At 46.0% G+C, this 24654-nt stretch overlaps 1 protein-coding gene and 1 long non-coding RNA gene across 19 annotated transcripts in view; one reads left to right on the forward strand and one right to left on the reverse strand.

Moving 5' to 3' along the window:
- The window catches only part of LOC311585368, a 35470-nt gene extending 12555 nt beyond the window's left edge, over positions 1–22915 (forward strand). Inside the window, exons 2-4 of the long non-coding RNA XR_014775202.1 lie at positions 13045–13166; positions 21305–21636; positions 22356–22915. This is a non-coding gene — a long non-coding RNA (uncharacterized lncRNA). The remainder of the gene's footprint in view (positions 1–13044; positions 13167–21304; positions 21637–22355) is intronic.
- Positions 4292–24654, reverse strand: part of TENM3 (teneurin transmembrane protein 3) — a 2605219-nt gene continuing 2584856 nt past the window's right edge. For all 18 annotated transcript variants that reach the window (XM_084760481.1, XM_084760480.1, XM_084760467.1 and 15 more), the window contains 4 exons: positions 18691–18987; positions 13566–15177; positions 10401–10531; positions 4292–7783 (listed from right to left, as the gene is read on the reverse strand). In XM_084760481.1, coding sequence (XP_084616607.1) covers positions 7028–7783; positions 10401–10531; positions 13566–15177; positions 18691–18987 — 2796 coding nt within the window. In that variant the 3' untranslated portion in view covers positions 4292–7027. The remainder of the gene's footprint in view (positions 7784–10400; positions 10532–13565; positions 15178–18690; positions 18988–24654) is intronic.

Below are 24654 nucleotides of genomic sequence, written 5' to 3' on the forward strand. Positions count from 1 at the left end.
ATGGTCCTCCATATTTGCATCCCCAAGGAACCTCCAGAACCATCAATAGGTGTTTACCTAGCCAGGGATGGTTTCTAAAGGTAGGTACATGCTGTCACTTAAAATCATCATCTATTGGCTTCTCTTTGTGACAACCCAGGAACGAAAGGTTGAAAGTCCATTTTTCCCCCCTCATCCTGGCAGTGAGGCCACTCTGAGGGAGGAAGGGAGTGGTGGAGTCAGGAAGGAGTTTTGCTTTTCCAGGCTGCCTGTCATTCCAGCACTTTCCGTGAGAGTCTAGCTTGGGCAGAAATAAAAAAAAAAATGTCGCTCTGAATTTAAAAGATCTGTCCTTCTGGGAAAGTCTTCCTAGCGACGGGGCTGTTAACATGGAAAGGAGAAAGTAAACAACGTATTTCAGAAATCACTGTTGTGAGTGGGCTGCGGAGCTCAGACGGCCCGCGGACAACTCCTGGGAGGAAGGGCCATCGTGCGGTCTGCCAGGCAAGAGGCACATGCCTTGACAGAGTTTCTGCTTGGTGTGAGGGGACCACGGTTTGCAGGGACCAGGCCTCCGTAAGGCACTGCGTGAAGTAGAAGGAATCACTTTATGTGTGGAAGTCTGTGGGCAGAGAAGAATGAGAGCAGGAAGGATCATTTGAACTGGCCCATCCAGAGAGGTAAGGAGAGGTTTTGTTTGTTTGTTGGTGGTGGTTTTGTTTGTTTCTGGTTCTGGGCGTTGCAGCTGCTTTTAGCACAGCCTGTCGATACCTAAGGTGCCCGTCGCTAGGGGGCGCAAGAGCCCTTCATGAAAGCGCTGCGCAGCTACCATGACCCAGACACAGGTCTCAGCTGAGGCTCTCTCTAGCTTGTCACCAGATGTTGGGAGCAATCTCTCACTCCGAAAGAATCAAGTCGTGAAACCTAAGGAGGAAACCTTGTGGAAAGACGGTCTCCCCCTTCCCTACCTCAAGCGAGCTGGGCTGCCCTGAAACACTCTCCTGTTCTCCCTCCACCTGCCCTTTTCAGTGTTGCTTGAAAATGACGCAAAAATCTCGCGCCTGACCTTGAAGATAAGGTCACAGTTGAAGCGAGACTTTGAAACCTGCCTGCTTATAACCTTCTGTCAATAAGTTGGGGATGAAAAGACTCTACTTTCCTATGATATCCCCAGCAGTTCAAAACCGCCTGGCTTATCAATAGACCAGCATGATTTTCTTCCTAAGGGGGAAGAAAAACAGGTACAATCTTTTTGGTCACAACCCAAGCAGCTCTTGCTGGGGTCATTCCAGAAAAAGACAATTAAGGGAAAGAAAAAGGAAGGCTGTAGAGATAGGAGGATCTGGCAACTATTTTTTTTAAGGAGTTTTTTTTTTTTTCCCTGAAATAGGTACAATAGGCCTACCATCCATTTATCTTGGAGGACAGTTTGGGATGGGGTGGCCCTTCACTTACACCATTGCTAATCACGTGACAAGAACCTGAGGTGGAAGAGGCTAGTCATTGTGCTCCCTCAGAATTCCTCTGAGCAGTCCTATTTTCAGCCTTTACTCATGTCAAAGAGCCTGCCATTTTCCCTCCTTGGGCATTTCCTTTCCCCTCACCTTGATAAAGTTAACTTGCGAAGATTTTTTAAAGAACTCTTTTCCACCCAGTGGGCTACTTGTAAATCCTGTCAGGTCTATGCAGCGAGCTATGTCAGATGGAAATGGCCACTGCGGGTGGAATTCAGGAAGTCTCCACAGCGTGTGGGAAGAGAACGTGGTCTCCCTCCCTTCCCTGTAAGGAGGAAGACTGCAACCAAGCCATCCTCCTGCCCTAGAACTCACAGTTTATACTTGCAGTTTTAACTTTCCTTTGCTTAGATCCCAGAAGGATTTATTAAATTTGCTTTGTGGGGCCCATTAACTCTAAACTGAATAATGATGCTACTTTGAGCCCAGCGTCGGTTTGTAGTCCATTTTCTCTACTCAGGGCTGTAAGAGTCCAGCATCCCTCCATGACAGAATTTTAAGTCAGTTCATAAATGAAAAGGTTTACTCAATCTACCTAAAAGTTATTAGTAATTAACTGACACCAGGAGACCACTGCTCGTGGAGGCGGTGAATGACAAATGAGACCGTTGGCAACAGAGGATAGTCATTATGTGGGGTAGGAAACTTGAGTGGCAGGGTAGGAAACTCCAGTGGTGGATCAGTATGTCTTTGGTACTTGGGCTTACCGCTGTGGCTAAGGTGAGCAGGATGGATATAAACAACTTGTAATTTCTCCCACGGCCTTGGTAGGATGAGGAAACCAAATGAGTGACATATGGGACATCTCTAGTCCTCCCTTTAGAAATGATGGGCGGCCACCAACATTACACAGAGGACTTGTTTCTCTACGCGAGGAAGCTTAGAAGCTAGAAATATATGTCTTATGACCTATGCAGATAGGGCTGGTGACACACTTCCAGAATCTTCTGGGGGAATGTTATCAGGAGCCTATGCGAGGCAGGAAGGGCAACCACCCGACAGAGAATCTTGGCCCACTTTGGCTTGAACCCCTTCCGTACTGCTTGGATAACTCATTGAAATTTCTCTAAGTTCTTTCTTCCTCATCTCTGAGAATCTACTGCATGCTGCGCACTGGAGCTCTAGGCTGAGCTCCTGCAGGACAGTGTGATGGAGTTTAGGCATCTGTGAAAGAGGTATGATGATGCCACACTGCCCTTCCAGGTGCAAGGACCAAACTCATGCCATGGTCTGTATGTTCTGTGAGAACTTGTCCTCTAGGTGACCCCCACTTCTCCCTGCATTCGGGGAGTGACCATGTACTGCTGTGAACTGCACCTGCCAGCAGTCTCCAGAAACTCCACCTGAGCGATTAGATACAATCCAGTGCTCCTCCGAGATTAAAAAAAAAAGTCTACATTCCTGTGACCCACAACCCCCACACCCTTTATGGTTTTTCCCCTTTATAAACCCATTGCTCTTGAAGCTCTGCACCACTCTCCTATGCTTTTGCATCTGGAAGGATTGTGGTCTGAGATTGAGCCTGTAATACAGGACCCTGTGTGCGTTGCATTGGTATCGAGTCCTGGCGGTCTTTTCGGGAGTCTCAAGATCTGGGCGATCTGGGTACTACACAGGCTCTCACCTCGCTCCTCGGGAGCCTGGGCTGGGTGGGGGCAGTTCATGGGTGGGCTGTATCTTTTAAGTACAGAAAGCACAGAACAGTGCTCAGGTGGGTTTTGTCACAGAGCATGCCATTGGACCAGGGCCTCAGGCTCCCTCTTCTGGACTCCTTTACTCCCCAAAGCACCTTATTCCGATAGCTGATTGGCTGCCTACCAGGGTGAGCGAGGCGCTGCATTTGGGGGTCAGAGGAGACAAAAGAAAAGGTGGTGTGTGTGGAGTGAAAGGAGTGAGCATGGTTTGGGTTTCGAAGGCAGGATCCTCTCCTCATTTCCTTTAAGTGACCTATCAGTCACGTTACTGATAGGTACCACACAATGAATGTAAATATGGATGCACATCTATCTCACTGTGGGAGTGGCCTGTTTGGTACCCAGTTCATTACCTAGGATTCACTTCCACTACTGTTCTTTGTGCTTGCTCAGACAGGAAAAGCATTGTGGAAGGGAAGGCTTGGAATGTGCTGCATTTTGCTGGGTTCCTGGGCTTCCAGCACATTAAACTCTAATTTGAGAAGAAAACTAGACCCTTTTTGCCTGGTGGAGCGACCTGATTCCTGTAGCACCCACACGGTATCAAGTCGGGGTTGTCACTGTAAAGCAAGCATGGGGAAGCCTGCCTTTTTCATACTAAAATCAAAGCCTTGGCCTGTCAGCCTGGAATTGCTGAACAAAGCAAACCTTAATCAGTCAGTCTATATGTAGATTTAGACATCTCCAGGAGGCTGGGAACCTACAGGCCCAAACTGATTATTCTAATCAAGTGTTTTAATTAAGCACACTCAATGCCAACATCCCAGGAATGAGACCTGCTTTGCAGTAGTAATGGGTGGGTTTTTTTTTTGTTTTTTGTTTTTGTTTTTCTCCCAATTCTTCTTTACAGTTAGTGTTTGGCTCTGTGGAGGTATAGTTAACATTTTTCTAAAGTAGGCCAGGGGAGAGTCCTCTGTGAAATGTGCCCTTCCGAGCTGTCATTTTGATAGTAAATACAAAAGCAAAGAGCTGAAACCAGTAATAAAAGCTATCGCCAGTCCGGTTGCAGATGAATCACACCCCCAGATCTGCCACCTCCTTCTACATCCATGTCAAACACGAAAGCAAATCTGGCTAGTCAAGATTTGAAAAAGAAAAAATATATAAACGCACACACATTGGGTTGGCTTTTATTGGGATGCCTAAATGCAATCTATAGCCATCAAGTTATGGAAAATTCAGGTCACATATAAAGTTAAGAAGGCAAATGAAAAGAACAATACAAATCAGACAAAAATTTACATCTCAAAATATCATGAAAGCATTTTGACTGGCTTTGCCTAAAATACTTTGAATATCAATTTCTTTTGTTGTTTTTTTTTGTGTTTTTTTTTGTAAGCTAATTCTTGTCATTATACAGTCCCCCAACCTCCCCCCCCCCCAACTCTTAGAAAAAGATCTCTTGTTTACATGTTCCCCAAGGTCACTATTTCTTGTAAAAGCACGTCCAGACCACAAGCCTTTTTTTTTTTAAGAAAGAAATAGGCTCATTATTCCTACTAACAAGACACTAATTGGGTTGATTTGACTTCTTCTAAAATAAGCACCACGAGACTTTCCAAATGTGTCATTTATTGGTGCCCCTGTAAAGACCAGTCCACACCGAGAAGGGCTTGAGAGTGTAAATTCGCTTCCGTCACGTGGTGCACGCTATTCATGGTCAGTACATCACAGACATCGGTGAGTTTTAGACCGGGAGCCTCTCTCACCCGAAAGTACTTAAAGCATGCTACATACAGCCCTGCAGAGGCCCCGTTCCACAGAGCCGCGGACACCTAAGTTAACAGTTCAAAAAAAAAAAAAAAAAAAAAAGTCAAACAGAGCCATGGTTATGTGGTTGGAAATCTCAAGAGTTTTCTAAATTTGGGCTTCCTAGTACTTGCCAAAGGATTTCCAGGATAAAAAATAGTAATGCTAATCTGTGCTTTCATTCTAATAAAATATCAGCATTCATTAGAAGATTAATTACTTCGGTATGCTCTACCACATACACAGCCACAGGAATAGCACTGAGACTGTAAATTCAGTAGCTATTTCAAAACTTTCCCCAGCCAATCTGTTTAATAAACACGCCTACTGTGCAATTTAGAGTATGTGATACATACAAAGCAGTTAGAAAATTATCTTCAATACATCACTTGAACCTTTATATTTACGACATGTTCACCCGCTATATTTATCACCATTATACATAGAGGAAAACAGTGTGTACTATATAGCTCAATGAACTGAGAAATATTTTCTAAAAATATTTTTGTGGCTGAATCTAGTGCTCATGAAAGATTCTCCAGAGTGGCTGGGTTGGCACAGAAGTGCACATGGTGTCTATGGTGGAACCCCAAGCTTTTAGGGGGCACTGATCAGTTTCTTCCCTACTCTACCCACTACCCCAGGCTACCCCTGGCCAGCACAGGCTGCCACTCAAGTCAGCCACTTATGATGGCTGGGCCATGTGGGCTTGCAGGAGCTTGCCTTTCTGCCTTGCTCCCACTTGCTGGCCTAAGGGGGTCCAAGGTCACAGAGAGTGACCTTAACTGGCCGGTCCTCCCCGCCTCACTACTGCTCGGTTTCTGCTCGCTCTCCGGTTACCATGACATCAAGTCCTTCCCTCCCACAAATGTTTCCGAGCATCAGGTTGTGGTTTCTTTCCTTTGAGTGGAGCTTTGGAGGGACAGCAATATAGTCTTAAATGCTCTGGTCAGCTAAGTCAGCTTGACTTTTAGGGGGAGGGTCAGAGAACCCGTGCTCTCCCTTGTGTTGTTTTCTGTGTGTTCCCCCTCTCCCCTCCCCAGGTATCTTCCAGCACATTCCACCAGCCTCTTGGTTGATAATGGTTGAGGACAGCGGCTTGATGCGAAAGAGAAGGAAGAAAAAGGAGTTCTCTGATTAGCCACCCATGTAGGATTGCACGGTCCTATCCAGCTAAGTGATAGAAAGTTGCACATTGTTTTTTCAACCTAATACAAAAATATTAACACTTCTGAACATGATAGGCATAAGTTGTTATATCTCTACAATATAATAAGTTATACTGTACAGTTATAACAGATAACAAAAGGTGCAATCCCTTTAAAAAAATCACACAGTTCACATGTTTTTATCGTTTTATTTTTAAGTATAAACTTTTTAAACACTTTACATAAATTAACTCCTCTGAGACTAATATTTGATGTACAGTAAATTGTAATTCATATAAAAATCCATAAACAACTTGTCTCACATAATTTACAAAAAAAATCAGGGTCTCCTTTGCTTATCAGTGACAAGGATTGTATTGGTCAGTTTTTCCCTCCCAGGGCGAGCCTTGTTAGTAGAATCCCCGCCCAGGCAGACGTCCCTTGTGCCAATGTCCTTTTTACAAAGCAGCACAGGAAAGCAGCTGGGTTCTATGAACAATAACTTTGCCCCACATTTTAAAATGAACAGATCTCTATATATCACATCCTAAGTAGAGATTACTTCCTGTAAGCAAAGGTCGACAATTCAGTATATCTGGAAACACTGTACGCATTTTTCTTTTTTTTCTTTTTCTTTTGAACCTTAGTTAAATACAGTGCCTCGAAGGTATAGAGGGCCAAGGCAAAATGTTGCCTTTTTAATGCTTTTTTTCTCTTCTCATACTTCCAGTCCAAATGAGTGCAGCAATATGCGTATGTAAACATATTCTTTAAAGCCGATCACCTTTAAGGTCATTCAGAAAAAGTTGTCTTTGTTTCTGGTTTGTGTTGCATGTATGTATGCGGTGTGTGTGTCTGCAGAGCAGTGTCATTCTGGAAGGCTCTTTGGAGAGTCCCGTTCGGATTGTGCTACAGGAGAATCTGCGCAGGGGTGGCCCAGGGGTTACCTCTTGCCGATCTCACTTTGTCGCAGGAACTGGATGTTGTTGGCGCTGTCGGCCAGCTCTGGGTACTGCTCCACCGACAGTACGTAGTACCCGTCGTAGCCCTGCACCTTGCCTGCGCTCAGCAGCTGCCGCTTCTCGCCCTCCGTCCAGAGGCGCGCGCCCTCCTCGCCATCGCGCACGCGCTGCTGCTCGCGCGCCCAGGCCCGGGCGAGAGCGCGCTGTCGCGCCTGCTCCAGGATGCGCGCCTTCTCCTCGTCTAGCGTCATGCCGTAGCGCACGTGCAGGGCCAGCGCGCCGAACTGCATCTCCACGTCGGCGAACCTGCGAGTCCTGCCGTTCACCACCGTGGTGGACTGCGACACCGTGACATTGATGCCATTCTCCAGCGCCTTGCGGCCGCTCGTCAACCGCAGCGTGCCCAGGTCGCTCTCGGGCGTGGTGCTCTTGATGAAGTAGTGCGTGTCCTTGCCCTCGATGGTGAAGTGCAGATTCTCGAGGTAGAAGGCGTTGTTGAGCACCGCCGCCACCTTGATGCAGTCCTCGTTGGCAATGTTGAGCACGTTGGTCTGCACGCGCCCTTGGCTCACGGCCAGCATGACGCCCTTGCCGATGAGCGACTTGACCGTGGCGAACCACAGCCACGACTGCTCGCCACCTGCCTTGCGTCTGCTCACCTGCACCTCGGCCATCTTCCCCAGGGACAGGAAAGCCTTGGCTTGCCTTGCCACTTGCTGCTGAACTCCAAAGATGGGCTGAGAAGCAAACACAAGAGAAAGGAGATTGAAAGAACATCACTGTGTAGATCCTGGTTGGTGGGAGCCATGCTTGCTGGCGACCTCCTCATTCCTGATCACAAATAAACCGGCCCCTCCCCGAGCCCCGGGGAGATGGAGAGAGGAGGATCAGGGCCACCCTTGGCTGCACAGTGAGTTCAGGGTTACTCTGAGCTATGTGAGTTCCTACCCCAGAAAACCAAACGCCAACTAACAAGCAAACAAAACAGGTCTGAGTGGAGGTGCAGACGTCTTTACCCACAACTCCCTGGGCTATAGAGGGATTAGAATGCTGGGATGGAATGACATTTCCTTCCCTCGTGGTGATTCTACTAGTGTTTAAAATGTTCAAAAAGGGAGTTTATTGGCTGGCTCATTGGATAAAGGTGCCTACTGCTAAGCCTGACCAAATTGTCCTCTGACACATGTGCTGTTGTGTGGGGTATATATTTTTGCACAAAATAAAAATGCATGAAACAATTTAAAGGACATCTCACATATCTCTGGCCGCCTTTTCAGTTTCCCACGGCAGGCAAACTATCCATATATTAGCTTTCATCTTATAATTCCTAGCTTTATTCTTAAACCACTCCACCAGGCCTGAGGCAGTAGCTTTCTCTTGGGATGCTTTGGAGAAAGCCGCGGACAGAGAGAAAGGGCTGGAGTCACCAGGTTCTTAGACCCTTTGAAATGGCTGTGCTGTAAGTCCCCTGTGCCTCTTGTCCCCTGGAACACAGTTTTGGCTGAGTCACCAGTGTAACTGGTAACTGAAATGTGCAGGTATGCGTGGCCTGTGGACTAGCAAGGCATGAGTGCTTCAACGTTGGAAAACAAGTATCTCATGCAGATACTGAAACTAGAGAGTGTGTGTGTTATTCTTTTTTTTTTTTTTAAAGATTTATTTATTATGTATACAGTGTTCTGTCTGCATGTACACCTGCAGGCCAGAAGAGGGCATCAGATCTCATTATAGATGGTTGTGAGCCACCATATGGTTGCTGGGAATTGAACTCAGGACCTTTGGAAGAGCAGGCGGTGCTCTTAACCTCTGAGCCATCTCTCCAGCCCCGTGTGTGTTATTCTAATCCAGCCATTTCTTATATCAGCAGAAGTCTGTCTAGCCAAATGGAAACACCTGTTTCATTTGCAGCATTTAAACGCCCTCCTTTTCCTCCTGCACCAGGGAGGCTGCCCAGTGTCTACGTGGGATTCCCTACACTGTCCTTAGGGTGCGCTTTTCTTAACAGAGAACTCCAGCCTAGGAAAAAAGTTGGCACGTCCGTCTGAACCAAAAGACTGAAGTGCTTTCAGACATCTTGGGAAGTCATACAGTTAGGACGTGCACGCTCAAGCGCATTAGGAGGCCTTGGTGTGTCTTCAAGGCACTTTGTCAGTGCCAGATACAGCTGCAGTTAGAAATGTAAAAAATGGGGACTGGAGAGAAGCCTCATGGGTTAAGAGCACACTGCTCTTGCACAGGACTGGTGTTAGGTTCCTGGCACCAACATGTGACGGCTCACATCTGCCTGTAGCTCCTTTTCCAGGGCGATCCTATACCCTCTTCTGGACCTGCAACTCACAGATGCACACCTCTGTAGATGCAGTTAAAAAAAAAAATCTCGGGGGGGGGGGGGGAAGGAAGCAATGTTAAAATGGCTTCCAGACCTTAGAAGCTTGATAGATTTTGCTTATTAAATAAAGACGCCACTGAGACAGTTTATTTATGTTAAGAATGAAACTTTATCAGAAAAATGTATCTCTGAGCACTGTCTATGCCATGTGTGTACTTGTGTGTCTTAATCGTGACTGCCCTTTTGTGTTCACGAAAGTGGTAGGAAGTTGCTCCAGGCGGGACTATGTTTCCTAGGAACTCCGCACTTTGCTTAGCATTAAGAGGTAACCTAGTTTCTTGATCTCTAATTGTTCCTGCTCTGAGCTAGGCGTCCCGGTGTTTTGTTGTGGATTCTTTTCTGAGCTCTGAACCATGGGAGTTAAAGAGCCACTTCCTGACACGGCAATTTCCCATTCTATTTCTTAGTTTATTTCTCGCAACGGGGTCAGGCCTCCTGATCTGTTATTTTTCAGGAAAACTCTATGAACACCTGCTCGCAGACAGAGCCTTACTAGAGGACATTTTTATTTTATTTTATTTTTGTTTTTCTGCAAACGCTGTTGTGGCACTGTTTGTGGGCTGCTAATTTGAAATCTGAATCCCCGTTCTCCTGTTTATTGAATCTGGCCCTCAGCTCCCAGGTGCCATAAATGCTTTTTTCCTGGGGTTCTCGGTAGAAGCCCTACACAAAAACACAGGCTTCTGCATTTTATTGCCTTTTCATAGTGTATTTCGATGCTTTTATTAGCATTACCTGGAAACAGATTTGGCCTGTTTAAGAGGCCTCTATCACACTGAACAGAAATGCAGGAGAACTGTCATTGTTCCTTCCTCGAAAGTGTGGGGGAAAAAGAGAGAAGAAAAGGGAAAAGAAAATCTGGTTTGGGGACAGTTTTCATAAGGGTAGTTCCTTGAAATCTTGGTAAGCAAGACGCAACTATGCCTTCCACCGTGTTCTCTTCCTTCTGCCTTTCTGGTTCTTACCGGCATGTCGTCCCACTGTTGACTCTTCACAAGTTCGTACGAAGGTTCTGTTAAATCAAATTTGGGAACAGGAAATCCAGGAATAGCATTGTGCAGATGGAAGCCGAATGTCACCAGCCAGCTGTTAACATCTAGGGGGAGCACATGCGGAGTCAAAGGTGTGAAGAGTTTACTGGGCGATTTCACGAATTTACATCCCTACCTTTAAACACACACACACACACACACACACACACACACACACACACACACACACAACTTCACAAGTAATCACCTGCAAAGGAGCTCGTGTTTGCCTCCCTCCTACCGTTTTAAACCCGCTGTCTATTTTCAGACATGCAGACAGTAACTTCCGCAGCAGAACTATGGCAAATGCTGCAGAAAACTGAGCGTAATAGATGCTCACTTAGACAGGGTAGACACACTGTCAGAAGCGCAAAATTGCATCCCGTGCTAGTAATAGTGATAAAAGCGGCACTAGCAACACTCAGCCATGTGAGCATCCAAGACAGACGTAGAAAACAAATGAAGTTTGTTGTTAGCAAAGGCTGGTTGTCAATAGAGGCTGTGTGACGGGCCCTCAGGAGAACCGGGGCAAAGGTACTTCCACCACCTATTTTTTCCATTAGTCAAAACCTCTAGTCTGAGGGCATGAAAATGAACAGTTGACTCTTAATCAAAGACGAATGCTAGGAGCTGGCAGCCCTGGCTGAGGGCTCTGATGCACTGCTTACCACCAGCTCTGACTTCAAAGGCTCGCTGCACACAAGTGGAGACTAACTTTTTTTTGAGGGGGGGGGGAGAGAACATGGAAACCTTTAAAAATGGTATTTTTCAAATATTGCCACGTGCCTCCAAAAGCCATTAAGCAAAGAATAAGGCCTTTATTCTCTTCTGGAGGTTATGATTTACGGAGCCACTCAGCAGGCTTGCCGCTTTATGAGTACAGTTGGGCGTAGATTATTTTATATATTAAGCACATTGCTGGAAGATTTGAAATTGCATTTCACCTAATATATTTTATGCTGTTCCTTCTCTCTTTTGATGTTTTTCGGAAAGTGCTGCAGTGGCATTCCCTGCAGTCCACGCTGCTAGGAGAAGATGAATTCAGGAGCTGTGGGCTTTCCACTCGTTCAGTCAGCCCCTGTCAGCACCCCTCAAATAACCAGTGGTAAACTGCCTGTTGGAGTGATGGAGAGCTGCTTGCTTCCCGTTTCCTTCTCTAGGGCACAAACTCTCACCTCACTGCCGGGCTGGCAGGTCCTTTGTCCAGGTGTCACGTGGCTACAAAATCAGTGGTGTTCTCTCTGTTAAATGGGGTGGCTGTGTGTGTGTGTGTGTGTGTGTGTGTGTGTGTGTGTTGGGGAGAAATCTCCATAGGGTTCACAGAGGATGCAAAGTGTTAACCTTTCCTGTGATTAGTGCATATATGACTATGGGGGGGCTTATGTTTGGGGGTGCAGTCTGTCTCCCAAATGTTGACGTATCGAGAGCAGAGTTTCTTGTACTCTGAATAGCATGCGCTTATGTGAGAACCAGAGTCTTTAGTATTGAAAGGCACCGCCAAGAAAGTGGGATTTGGAATGTGGACACGTGCTGCGAACACCACAGGGCGTCTCTGACTGAGGTGTTGGTGAAGGGGCAGGAAGGGACGCAGATCTGGCCATGTGGAAGGGAGCTGGGAAAAGCTCAGTGTCATTTGATAAGTTGGAAAACAGATGTGACATCAACAGGGGTGGCATTTCTGACACCCGTCCTAAGGAGCGGAAGAACGTCTTGGTGTGCCTCGTGTGCTCAACTGGAAGAGACGGGGCATCCAGCACAAGCCAAAACAAGGCAGGAAAACCGCAAACCAAAAACAACCAGAGAGAATAGAAAGTCGGATGACGGCAGTATAAGCCACTCGTGGAAGGCTGGAGGACCTAACATTCTTGAAGAGGATGGAAGAAGGCCGTTCAGTGAGGGGGACCAGAGCAGAGCTGGCAGAGCCTGTCTGTGTTTTATCACACGCTCCTGTCGTGGCAGAAGAGCACACCGACTCTTCACAGTTTCCTTCACCGAAAGGGTCACAGGGAATGAACTTTAGAAAGACTCTCATTCGATAGTCTGGACGGGATTCCGTATTAGTGTTGAAGTTAGTGTGGGTGCTAGCAGTGTCACCATGTTAGGAGACAACTGAGAAGAGAAACCAGGTAGGGCCTCTGACTAACTGCTCCACTACTGTCCTGAGGTGATGGTTCTGAGGAGGGTGTGAGGCATCTCTCAGGGATGAGACAAGGTGTCACGCTGTGTAGTTTTTTTTTTCCACATGGATTATTTACATTATAATTGTGTACACACACTTCCCACCACAGACTCGGGGAAACCCAGCAGTATGTGTTTGTGACTTAGTTACTGTTTGGTGCAGAATTCACCACACTCTTATATTTTGTGGCAGACAGTGTCACCCCATTTCATGTGAAGGCCGCTGACCAGACGCTCAGTGCCTCCACGTCTGTATTTGTTAAAGCGTGGTTCTGGGGGTGCAGCTGGGAGGTGGTAGAACCCTAGAGAGGTGAAGAATGTGAGAGGTCTTTACATCACTGGGGTACACCCTTGAAGGCGATTGCGGGACTCCAATCTCTTTTTCTGCTCCGCCCCACAGCTTCCTGGCTGATAACGTGATTGGCTCGCTCCCCATGTACTCCGCCTACAATATCCTGCCTCGGCGGAAGCCCTGGGGCCAATGGGACCGCCCAGCTGAGTCCTAATAAACCTTTCCTCTTTGTAAGTGAGTATCTTGGAAATTTTGTTGTAAGGACAGAAAGTGAACTAAGCAATCCAGCAACTGAGGCTGGAGGAAAAAACAATTAGACTGTAAGGCCCCCAGCGCTCCAAACATAAGATGAGAGTGGTATTCAATTTTTGGAATCTGAATTTAGCGTGTTTTCTGCTCTCTCTCTTTCATTCCTTAGATGATTGAATTCCACGTCATTTCAGAAACCATGGCCTTGAGCAGTCAGGCAGAGGAGGAAGTAACTGTATTTCATTTTCCCTTTGTGCTTTCTCTAAGGATCCTTAGAGAGATGAATCCCTCCAAAAGGTCAAGTCTAGTTACTTTGTGTATTAATATAATGGTAATAGTAATTTAGCGCTTGGGAAAGGGGAAAAAAAAAGCCATCTCACCTGTGATGTAGTCTTTCACATCATGGATTTTGCTTGCAGGGTTGTTATTCCGGAACATATACAGGTTAAAAGGAGCCGGGTCCTTTCCGATTCTTTTCCAGATTTCAATGTCCGGCGTTGTCCACCGTCCTGCCAAAATGTCATAATCTCTCTCTCCAAAGTGGATTAGTTTGGTGAGCGGGTCGTACAAGCCTCCGTGGAATCCAATTACCAGCTGAAAGTCAATGTTGGAGTCAAAGTAGATCTCACCGTAGGCAGTGTACTGGATCTGTTTTAGCATAAGCCCGTTGCTACTGAAAACAGCCAGAGGCGTCCCGGTGTTATCCGAGGCGATGTAGAACTCATCCCCGCTGCTGATCTCCATGGCAAAAAGGTGCCCCTGGAGATCGTAGTAGAGGGAGGTGATTTCTGAACTCGAATGGTTGTAGACATGAGTAATCCTGGTTGGGTACGTCAGGTCAGCGTAAAAAAACTGAAGGTGCTGCCCCAGACTGGTTTTGCTCGAAACACGCCTTCCCAGGCCATCATAGCGATAGATGACGGTCCAGCCGCTGCCTTTACTGTAGACTCGAGTCAGAAGCCCCTTGGAGCTGTATTCGAAGATCTCTGTGCCCCTCTGACGCAGGAAGCCGTCTTCATCCAGCCGGTACTGAACGTCGCCCAGCCGGGTGATTCTGTCCCGCAGGTCGTAGCGCAGAGGCGTCAAGCGCGCGCTGCTGCTGGGGTTCAGCAGGTGGAGGTTGCCGTTCAGGTCGTAGTTGTACCGCCACATGATCTTTTCGTTGAGGTAAACTGTTTGGAGCTGCCCGTCAACGTCGTATTCATAAGCATATTTGGTAGTGTTGGCAAAGGGTCCTATTTTGATCTCTCTCTTGGTTACCCGGCCCATGTTATCGTATTGAATTGTAATCCAGTACATGAGGGACCTGAATATCTCGTACTGGATCTCCTTGATGCGGCCATGGGCATCAAAGTGCTTCGTGTAAGTCATGACGGCGGTGGAAATGATCTGGTTGATGTCATAGTATATAACTCCAAATTTTCCAAACTGCTCAACTTTGCCGGAGATGTCATCAAACTGGTATAGATCAATGGGCAGCGGCGTTTCATTGATGACACCCTGCATGCTGGTCACCCGAAAGCTGTTGTCGTAGCTGTAGTCAAATCTTGCATTCACCATTCCATCCTCACTAAAGCGGAAAATCTGCCTGTCAATCAGGGGGCCAATTTGCCTGTATCTAATGGTGCAAATAAAACCATCACTCTGAAGGTTTACTGTTTTCAGGACCCCTGCTGTCTCATCATAGGTAAAGCTGACTCTTGTGCTATCGTATAAGATTTCCGACAGCCTGGTCTGCCTTCTGTACTTGAATAAGACCCTCCGACTTGTTCCCAGGAAAGCTGTTTGCAGAAGCAGCCCTTGCTCGTTGTAGTCTGTGATGATAGAGGCATTGCTTTCCGGGGGGTTGTATATGTTGCGGTAGTAGCCAATGGACCGGATGGTCTGCATGGTGTGGCGAGCCACACTGGGCATGGTGATGGCGGATAGGCGGTCCCACATATCGTATTCGAAGATATACTGCCGCTGGCTGTGGAGCAGAAGGACCATGGACTGTGGAGAGAACACAGACTCAGTGACCACAAACACACGGAGACATTCCGCCAGCGAAAACGGTTTCCATTTTTAACTGAGTTGTCCTTGACCTTACATGGTGTTAACGACTCCCTGCCTAATTGGCTTAGATGCTTAATTGTGACGGGGTCTGCAATTAGTGGCTTAAGATTCACAATGTGCTGCTTGGCGTGATTGTGCCATTCTTTTTTCCATGCGTTCCCAGCCAACCAGCAGATTGTCAATGGACTTGGAGAAGTCATAATGCAGGCACGAGACAATATTTCAAGGGGGAAAATAGCAGAGGGGAAGTGCAATCCTATCTGTAATTAGCAACTATTTACAAAGGTGGCTTTCCCCCTCATTTGACTGAAGAGCCACTCAAATCAGGTTTTAATTTCCTATGTATCTGGGGGAGGAACAAAGCCAAAATATTATTTATTCAGAAGAGACATAAAATTAGCCTAAAATGGATAGTGTGTACATAAAGCATCACTGTCAACAAACAAGGCTAAATTAGCCGTGCAGTGATTCAGAGTCGAAAATGACCTTCATAGAAATAAGGATTTAGCTATAGTGTCTACCTCTGAGATCTGTACAGGCAAGTTTACCTTTCAGTATTTCCTTTGGCAGATGCCAAATCTGAATCGCACTTTGGGTGCTACCATAATGGTTTCAGGCTTCTGTTAAGTGTTGGTATTAAATTATGAAAAAAAAAAGAGTACAAATAAAAACAATCTCTATCCCCCTCCGTCCCCCCACCCAGGTTAACTATAGAAAGACAGATGGCACCAGTTTGTCAAGTGAGGGAGGCTGAGTGAGGCCTAATAGTAATGCAGGCCTGGGGTGGTTCCTCCTGAGATAACATTTCCTGTGACATGGAAATACATTTCCTACTCTGTTAAAAAAGTGGTTCATATGACTTTGGTTCACAAAGACGTTCTTCTCCTGCCATGAGCAGGGAAAATTTTTTTTTCACCCGAGACATGGTTTCTCTATGTTATCTTGGCTGTCCTGGACTTGCTTTGTAGGGCAGGCTGACCTCGAACTCACAGTGATCCATCCACCTGCCTCTGCCTCTCGAGTGCTGGGATCAAAGGCGTGGGCCATCATGCCCGGCTTGAGCAGGGAACACTTTTACATGTAGGTTTTTATGGCTTGGAAATGTCTCCTAAAGACCATACGTTAATGATTCGGTCACTAGCCTGTGGTACTACTTGGAAGTAGTGACACTTTTAAATGGCAGAGCCTCCTGGAAGAAATTATGTCCTTGGGAGCATGCCTTTGAAGGGGACACTGGGACCCTCACGTCTTCCTTGCATGATTTTGTAGGACACACGCTCCCTCATATTTCATCCCAGCATAGACACTACAACAGTGGAGTCAAGTCATGGTGGATTGAGTCTTCTGAAGATGAGAGCTAAAAATCTTTCTTCTGAGTAGGTTGTCACCTCAGGCATTTTGTCACAGTAACAGAAAGCTGACTAAGACACGGCTTGTATTTTTCTGAGGAAGGCTTGAATAACTGTGCAAAGAGCTAAGCTGTAGGCTGTGCAGGCCAAGGTTGGGGCCAGGGTCAAGAGGAAGGGCAGGGGGATGGGGGACAGGGGTGAGACAGGACCCTTCCTATAACTCCCTTCTTAAGGAATAGACTCCACCAAAGAACCTTTTTCTAGGATGTTCCCTGTGCCTCTGAGACAAGCATCAGCCACAGAAGATGAGCTGGCTTTGAGCTCTTACATGCCCCCAGTCCTACAGCGCTGGACTCCCAATGACACAGTGCCTAAGTTACAGCCTCAACCCTTGACGTTCACTGCCTCCAACCATGTGGACGTTAAAAGTTATACGCAGAAGCATTTGTCCTCCAGAGCAATTATGGGCCGTGCGTTAGCTTCACAGGCATTGAGAGTTGTATTTGATGGTAATTAGTGAAGCTATTACCTGTCTGGTTATGAACACGTCTGGGTTTAGGGTGTTGGTCTAGTTAGGAGGCAAATACAGTCCAGGAGGATTTGAGGAGCCTAAGAGGTAATGAGGAAGGTCCTGGTGGGTTTTCTGATCTTCACACGCGCATGAAGATGACTTCCGTAACCACATTTGCCACTTTGTGAACATGCGTATAACCAACAATGGCCTCACTGCTTCCCTTTAAATGCTGGGAGCCACATTAGGACAGCTCCTATTTTGCGGGGACCTGGGGATTTCTATTACTATGCCCTATGATGTGTTTAGTCTAAATGGAGTAAGTGTTCCAGTCTCTTCTCCAAACAGCTGCTCAATGTCTGGAGTGCGATGACGGGGGATGGAAGGTCCAGCCCATGGCCCAGAGTGAGTCTCTTCTAAGGAAAGGAGATGCGGTCTGGCCAGGAGGGTCCTTGCTGGAAGCATTCAGAGTTGGTAGGCTGCATTAAGGTTGGAGCATCCTCCCTAGAGCTGTGCCTCTGGCTCATAGGCCCGTGAGATAGGCTCGTGCGTAAAGGGTTAGTTTTAGACTGAGTGGTTCTGTAGAGCATCTCTGGTAGAGAACTGCTGAGGTGAATACTGTGTGGTCTGCACGGCTTATAATTGCTCCGGAGGACAAATGCTTCTGCGTATAACTTTTAATGTCCAGACACTTGGAGGCAGTAATTGTCAAGGGTTGAGGCTGTAACTTAGGCATCGTGTTAATTGGGAGTCCAGCGCTGTAGGACTGGGGGCATGTAAGAGCTCAAAGCCAGCTCATCTTCTGTGGCTTGTCTCAGAGGCACAGGGAACATCCTAGAAAAAGGTTCTTTGGTGGAGTCTATTCCTTAAGAAGGGAGTTATAGGAAGGGTCCTGTCTCACCCCTGTCCCCCATCCCCCTGCCCTTCCTCTTGACCCTGGCCCCAACCTCAGGCTGCACAGCCTACAGCTTAGCTCTTTGCACATGTGTAGCTCTAAAAATCTCCATCTGTGGCACTGTGCGCAGATCTGAAGAATGGGAAAGAGCCCAAGTTTTGATGCTTATCTCTTACATGCAAATGAAAGAGAGACAGCACACAGTATCTGAAAGTATGGCTTTCTAGGAAAATAGCCTCTTCTGGTTAATAATGCATAAATAGGCCCTCCATGCTTTTTATGGTTATGCTGAAGCTGTGCCAGGGACACCACACAACTGACAGTTTTAACTGTGCTAATGCAAGCTCTCTCTTAAATGAAAGAGCCGGAGCAGAAATTATTTACAAATGACTTGCAAGCTCTGGGTCTAATTTGTGAATGTTGTCAGTGTATGAGCTTGGCAGGTGGATAGCGTTAGCGCTTGTTTGTTTGCAGTATAAATCACTTAAAAGGGTCTCAGATAGTAGAACTTAACTAAGGTGAAACTACTCCCTAATACAGAAATTCATCAGCCTGCACCCCTGCGACTGCCACAGCGATACTTAGAATAATAAATGGAACGCAGTCATGTGTTGCTGTTTCTTCTTCTCGTGGTGCTTGGGGTGACTGTTGGAAAATGCTAATCCTGCTATCCAAACACCAGAACACAGGCGTACCTTTTCCAAGTATGTGTAACTCCACGTTTTCCCATCAGCGAAGACTCGAGACACAATCCTCCCCTGGCTGTCATAATCCACTTTTTCACTAGTGGTGCCTCTCTGGATGCTGGCAATCTGACCAGTGGACGAGTAGGTGACGTTGACGGCCATCAGCTTGCTACTAGGCAGCCAGAGAGTCGGGTGGCCTGAGGTGTCATAAGCGATCCTCAGGAGAAATTTCCGGTGGTCATCATAGATCTTCTCCGTCTTGGTGGTCCGATCAAAGTCAACTGAAAGCAGGTTTCGCCCATTGACCTGTTACCAACAAAGCAAGATCCAATTATTCCAGGGCTGGTCACTTCCCACTCAGCAGAGTTCCCAGTATTGTTTAAAAAAGCGGTTTGGGGTGATCAATTCTCTTTGTCAGTAAATTAATTTAGCCAATTCTTATATAGAGGACAAGGTAATATATTAACTATTCTTTCACAAGGCTTGATTAAGCAGAAAGGTAGTCTGGCATTTGTCCAAAACCATTTCTAAATTTTGTAAACTAAAAGCAACAGATGAGAAAGAGAGAGAGAGAGAGAGAGAGAGAGAGAGAGAGAGAGAAAGAGAGAAAGATTATATGTGTGTATATATATATATCACCCAAAATGTGCTTGCTTTAAAGATTTTCTTTTCTAGTGATAAACACTACACCCTGTGTAATCATGCCAAGTTCCTCCCCCAAAAGGACAAAGAAAAAAGTAATTACTTAGTGAATTAATCATGGCTACATTAAATAAAACAGTGGTAAATGTGACTCTAACCCTTTGAAGCGCAGTTAAGTAGAAGTTGGAGCCCACATTACTGTAAATTATTAATGAGTTGAACTAGCAGGAGGTTACAACATGATCATTGCTTTGGGCCCAGTACTGAAAAGTCACAATTTTTTAGAGTGTTGTTTTCTTTTGATAACATCTGGGTAACTGGCCAAGACTTTAGAGTTCTTTCCTACCACATATCCAACAGTCTGGATATTGCACTTAAATTATAAACCTAGCATCATATTGTGGCAATTGGTCTTTTCATGGCTGCTTGCCATGTCCAGGGTCTCTGATGAAATCTGGCTGTGATGAGAGACATATATACATGAGCCAGCACTCACCACTGCACTGCAAGTGAGGTGCTGATGACACTCTACTTTGCAAGTAGCTGACAGTGTTTGCAGAGTGAACTCTTGCTCAGACCTTCTATGGAACCTTTGTGGGGATGGCAGTCGGTATGCGCCAAAATTCTCAATAGATGTTTACGTTGTTAGAAATTAAATGGCACAACCTTGATGGTGCATGGCCACATTTTAACGAGAACTTTTAGAATTGACAACTGAACATCTTGAGGTGATTGATTTTATATGTTTAACTATATATATCTATAACTATATATATGTATGTGGTGTGTTTTGCCAAAACCTAGGATAAAATTTAGTTGCCAATATAACAGGGTAAGGAGGCGGGGCCTTTTTTCTTTTAGTTAAAATTATTTTTTAAAATTTATTTACTTTACATCCTGATCTGTGGAGACAGAGCACGCATGGAGAGGACCTAGGCTCCAAGCTCAGATGTGGCTGGTAGGGAGGTGGAGCCTTGAAGGGAGTCTCATGTCTCAAGAGATTGAGATAGTTCTCACGGGAAATGATTTGTTCCCTCAAGGTCTGGTTCTCATGGGCGGATTCTTTGTCCCTTCCTAAGCATTTGTTCTTCTACTTCCTGCCTTGAGGTTTTTCACACAACCCGAGCAGATGTTGCTGCCCTGTTTTTGGATTTCTAGGATGGCTGGCGAAAATAAACCTCTTTTCCGTTGTAAACAACCCAGTGTCAGACATTCTGTTATAGCAACAGAAAACAAAACACATACTACCTTTCTACATAAACACCCCCCCCCACACACACACACAATGTTCACATCTGTAACACCTGTATGTACATACCATCTTAGTTTTCTTGTCACTGTTACTGAAAGGATAACTTAAGGGTGGTAGGACTGACTTTGGCTCACAGTTCAAGTATGTTCAGTCAATCGAGGATGAAAGGATACAGTGGAGGGAAGGGAGTCAGGAAGTGGAAAGAAATAATGGTGGGATTAGGCTCAATTTCTCATCTCCACTTTTTGTTCCACCCATAGGGATGAAGGGTAGGGCTTTTTTTTCTCCCCCCTCTTCAGTTAATTGTCTATGGAAACATCCAGGGGTGTGCTTCAGTCAGAAGATCCTGTTCCAGTTAGGCTGACTGGGGATTTGCCACCACAAATGCACCCCTTTGTCACCCAGATACCCAAATACATCACTTTAAATCACAACAGATGTATGCATAGGTATGTATATGTCTTATACGTACATTTGTGTAAAACCTGTGATAAAGTTAGCTTTTGAATTCTATCACTGGTATTAGTTGCACTCCAAGCAGAACTATTTCTTTAAGCCTAAACTTTTCTAATTACTGTTCAAGGGGGGAGGTGTGAAGTCCATGTAGAGGTGTAAGTCTTAAAAAAATGAGCGTTTGGGGAAAATACTTCAAAGAGGCGATTTACGAATAATGAGAAAGGGCAGAAGGCAGTGTGAGGTGAAGTGACCCTGCATTTTCTGTCCCTTCAGGTAAAGAAAACCACTACATTATATCATGGCAGACATTTGTGCGTATCAAGGTCTATGTGGCCTGCGTGTGCGCTCACGCGCATGTGCATAAAGTCCCAGGAGTTCCAGAGCCTGAGCTCCAGGATTGACAAGGCCTAGGAGCAACCTGCCGCTGGGCTTTTGAAGCCCCCCGCATCTGTTTTGTCCATCTGCAAATACAGAAGCGGGACTGGATCTCCCCGAGGCACTGTCGTTCAGTGATTTTCCTGGACTGTGAACCAGCCAGCTGGAGGCTTCCTGCCTCCCCCTCTTCTGAGGAAGAACTGCCTCTGCTCAGTTGCTCCCCTGCCTAGGTGAGTTCTGCCACAGTTTGCAGGATGCTTTGGAAAGAAGTGATGGCGAGTATCACAGACATCTTCCCTTAAAGCTGTAGAAAGATTTGATATAGAATCAACTCGGTAACTGACAGGATCAAGTGCTTCCGCTTTTATGCGCATTGCTTTTGATGCAAGAAGCTTTGGTAGGTCAACCAAACTTCAGTGCACGGCCCCACATGTGTGTGTGTGTGTGTGTGTGTGTGTGTATGGGCAGCACAAAATATACCTGGTGGGTTATTTAAGAAAAAAAAAAAAAGACAAAGTTGGGAGAGGCAGAGGGAGGGTGGGTCCCTGGGAACTTGGGGGAGGAGTCCAGGGATGGATATGATCAAATAGATTCTCCACATGCATGAAATTCTCAGTTAATAAGGTAGCTGTATTAAAGGGCAGGGGGCGAAGAGGTTTTTGTACAGTTTAAATGGTTTCGTTAGGGCTTTTGGGTTTCTCAGCATGTGTTTTAGACGATGCCCCACCCCTCCACTCCCAATTTCAGGGTTCTCTCTTTAAAAAAAAAAAAAAAGAGAGAGAGAAAATCCTTAGGTTGTTGCATCCCATGAATAATCATGAAAGACTGTGTGGTTTCCACAGCACTGCCCGCATTATTGCCCCATCTGTTTGTATTTTAGTTTGCATCCATGTTAATTTGTACTTCAATTCTTTACTGCGTTCACTAAGGCCATTTTCTCTCTCTGCAGTGTTCTTCCAGCTATAGTACCAGAGTTCTGGGCCGCCTATCTGGGATGACCAGTGGCTGGAGGCTGAATAACAGAAGAGGGGTCTGGAACTCCTTTTTGCTCACCTGCAACCTGCTACTGGCTTCGGATTTGCTTCTTTGGGTTGGAGGATGGTTATCTGAGAGCAAGTCTCTCTCCCCCAGATAAAAGTCAAGCATGTCATCACTGTCAACACGGTGTGGGTCTCTATACCAAGGATGCTTTAACTTTTCTTTTTATCCAGACAAATACTGTATGTAATATCTTGTGCCCTCAAGCTGACATAATGAATTTCTGCTGGGAAATTTTTTTCTCCACATTTCAACACAAACCAAGGTGTGTGTGTACATGTGCATGCATGTGTGTACATGTGTATGTGTGTTATAGAGGTATCAAACTCCTAGGTTTGAGCAATTCTCTTGATTTGGCTTTCCAAGTTGCTGGGGCCACAGGTATGTGCCACATGGCCTGATAATGTATTAAGCATTCTTAATGTTTGCAGATATTAGTCACTGTTATGAAAAATATAAAGTTTCAAAGGATGCTGTCATGTCTCTTGTTTACTCTGTCCCTTTCAGGTATGCCTTCTTTGGGTATTGTAAACAAATTGCAGTGTCCAAGGGTCATGTCCACTCTGAGACCTAGTCCTGTTTCCCTAAACAAAGCCTCTTCTAAATCTTTTTCTTGTTCTTATAAAGCACATTGTTTCAGTGGGGGATTTTATAAATAAGTTAAAAAAATGTCAGCTTTATGAGATTTGGGAAATGGCTCAGTCAGTATTGCTGTGTTAAGCGTGGACACCTGAGTCCAGATTGCTAGGATCATATTAAAAAAAAAAAAAAAACAACCCTGGGGACTCTGCCATGTGCTTATAACCCTAGCCCTGGGGAAACAGGGACAGGACGCTCACTGGCGCTCGCTGGACAGCCAGTCTAGTAGACAATTAGCTGCTGGTCACTGGGACAGGACCTGTGGACGTTTCCTAAGGAATGGCACCTAAAGTTCACTTCTGGCCTCCACACAAATGTGCACACATGCGCGCCTGCACACACACAAGGACAAAACGAGGTTAGAATAAGAACCTAATCTCAAGATGAAAACCTTTAACCTCTATCTGCCTGAAGTGAATCCCGGTTTCGGGTACGATTAAGGGGCCACTGTGACTGTCTCCGTGATGGACTTTATCTCCCTTAAGCAAGCACGGAAATCTCCATTTTCATAGCTATGTCTAGCATGACTGTAATTAATCACAGCGTCCTCTGACAGTGAGAGGAGAACAGTTACACGTTTCCTTCTGGAGTGCTTGAGAATTCGACTCATAATGACCTTAAACAATTTGCCCAAAAGGAGGAGCCTGCATGATTGGGCCACACACACTCTTCTAAAGTGTTACTAAGGAAGAGGAGGGAGGGGGAGGAGGAGAAGGGGAGGGAAGGAGGATGGAGGAAGGAGGAGAAGAGGAGAGGGAGAAGGGGAAGTAAAAGAGAAGGGGAGAGGGAGGAGGGGAGAGGGAGGAGGGGAGAGGGAGGAGGGGAGAGGGAGGAGGGGGAGGAGAGGAGGGCTGGCTTGTCACCCAGCACACTCGCTGACAACATGAAGCCTCCTCAGTGGCCTGTCGGAGCATCAACCACCACAGATGGTTCTGTGTCTCCATATTCAACTCGTCATGAGCGCTAACTAAATGTGTGATCCCATTCCAGGACAGAACACTGCGTTAAAATACCACACACATGTGATAGGCTGGGCGAGATTCAAATCTGCTATCGTATTTATGTATACCTTCAAACACACTTCGGACTCTCAAATTCGGAGTGCTTCTCTTTGACACAATTCACCAAGATTATTCTTTTAACATGAAGTCTGGGCAGGTATAAGAAGTGAATTTTGCTGTCGGAGCAATGGCTGCTCCCGAAGTATAGCACGGATAAAACTTAGAACTATTATATACTGTTCTATATATATAGAACAATTACATACATAGTTGTACTATGTAGCCCAGGCTAGCCTCGAACTCCTAATTCTCTAGCCTTAGTTTCCTAAATGCTGGGATTACTGGCCTGTGGCACTTAAGGCCAACTGTTTTTGTGTGTGTGTGTGTGTGTGTGTGTGTGTGTGTGTGTGTGTGTGTATGTGCGTGTGTGAAGATAGACACACTTACACTTACGCTGAGCCTGTGTGTGGATGTCACAGGCTAACCTTGGGTGCTGGTCTTCATCTTCCCCTTTGTTTGAGAGAGGGTCTTTGTACCCAAGGCCAGCTAGTCCTGTGTGCACTTGGGAAT

Source organism: Acomys minous (genome assembly GCF_964271855.1).
Source record: "Acomys minous genome assembly, chromosome: 15".
NCBI lineage: Eukaryota > Metazoa > Chordata > Mammalia > Rodentia > Muridae > Acomys > Acomys minous.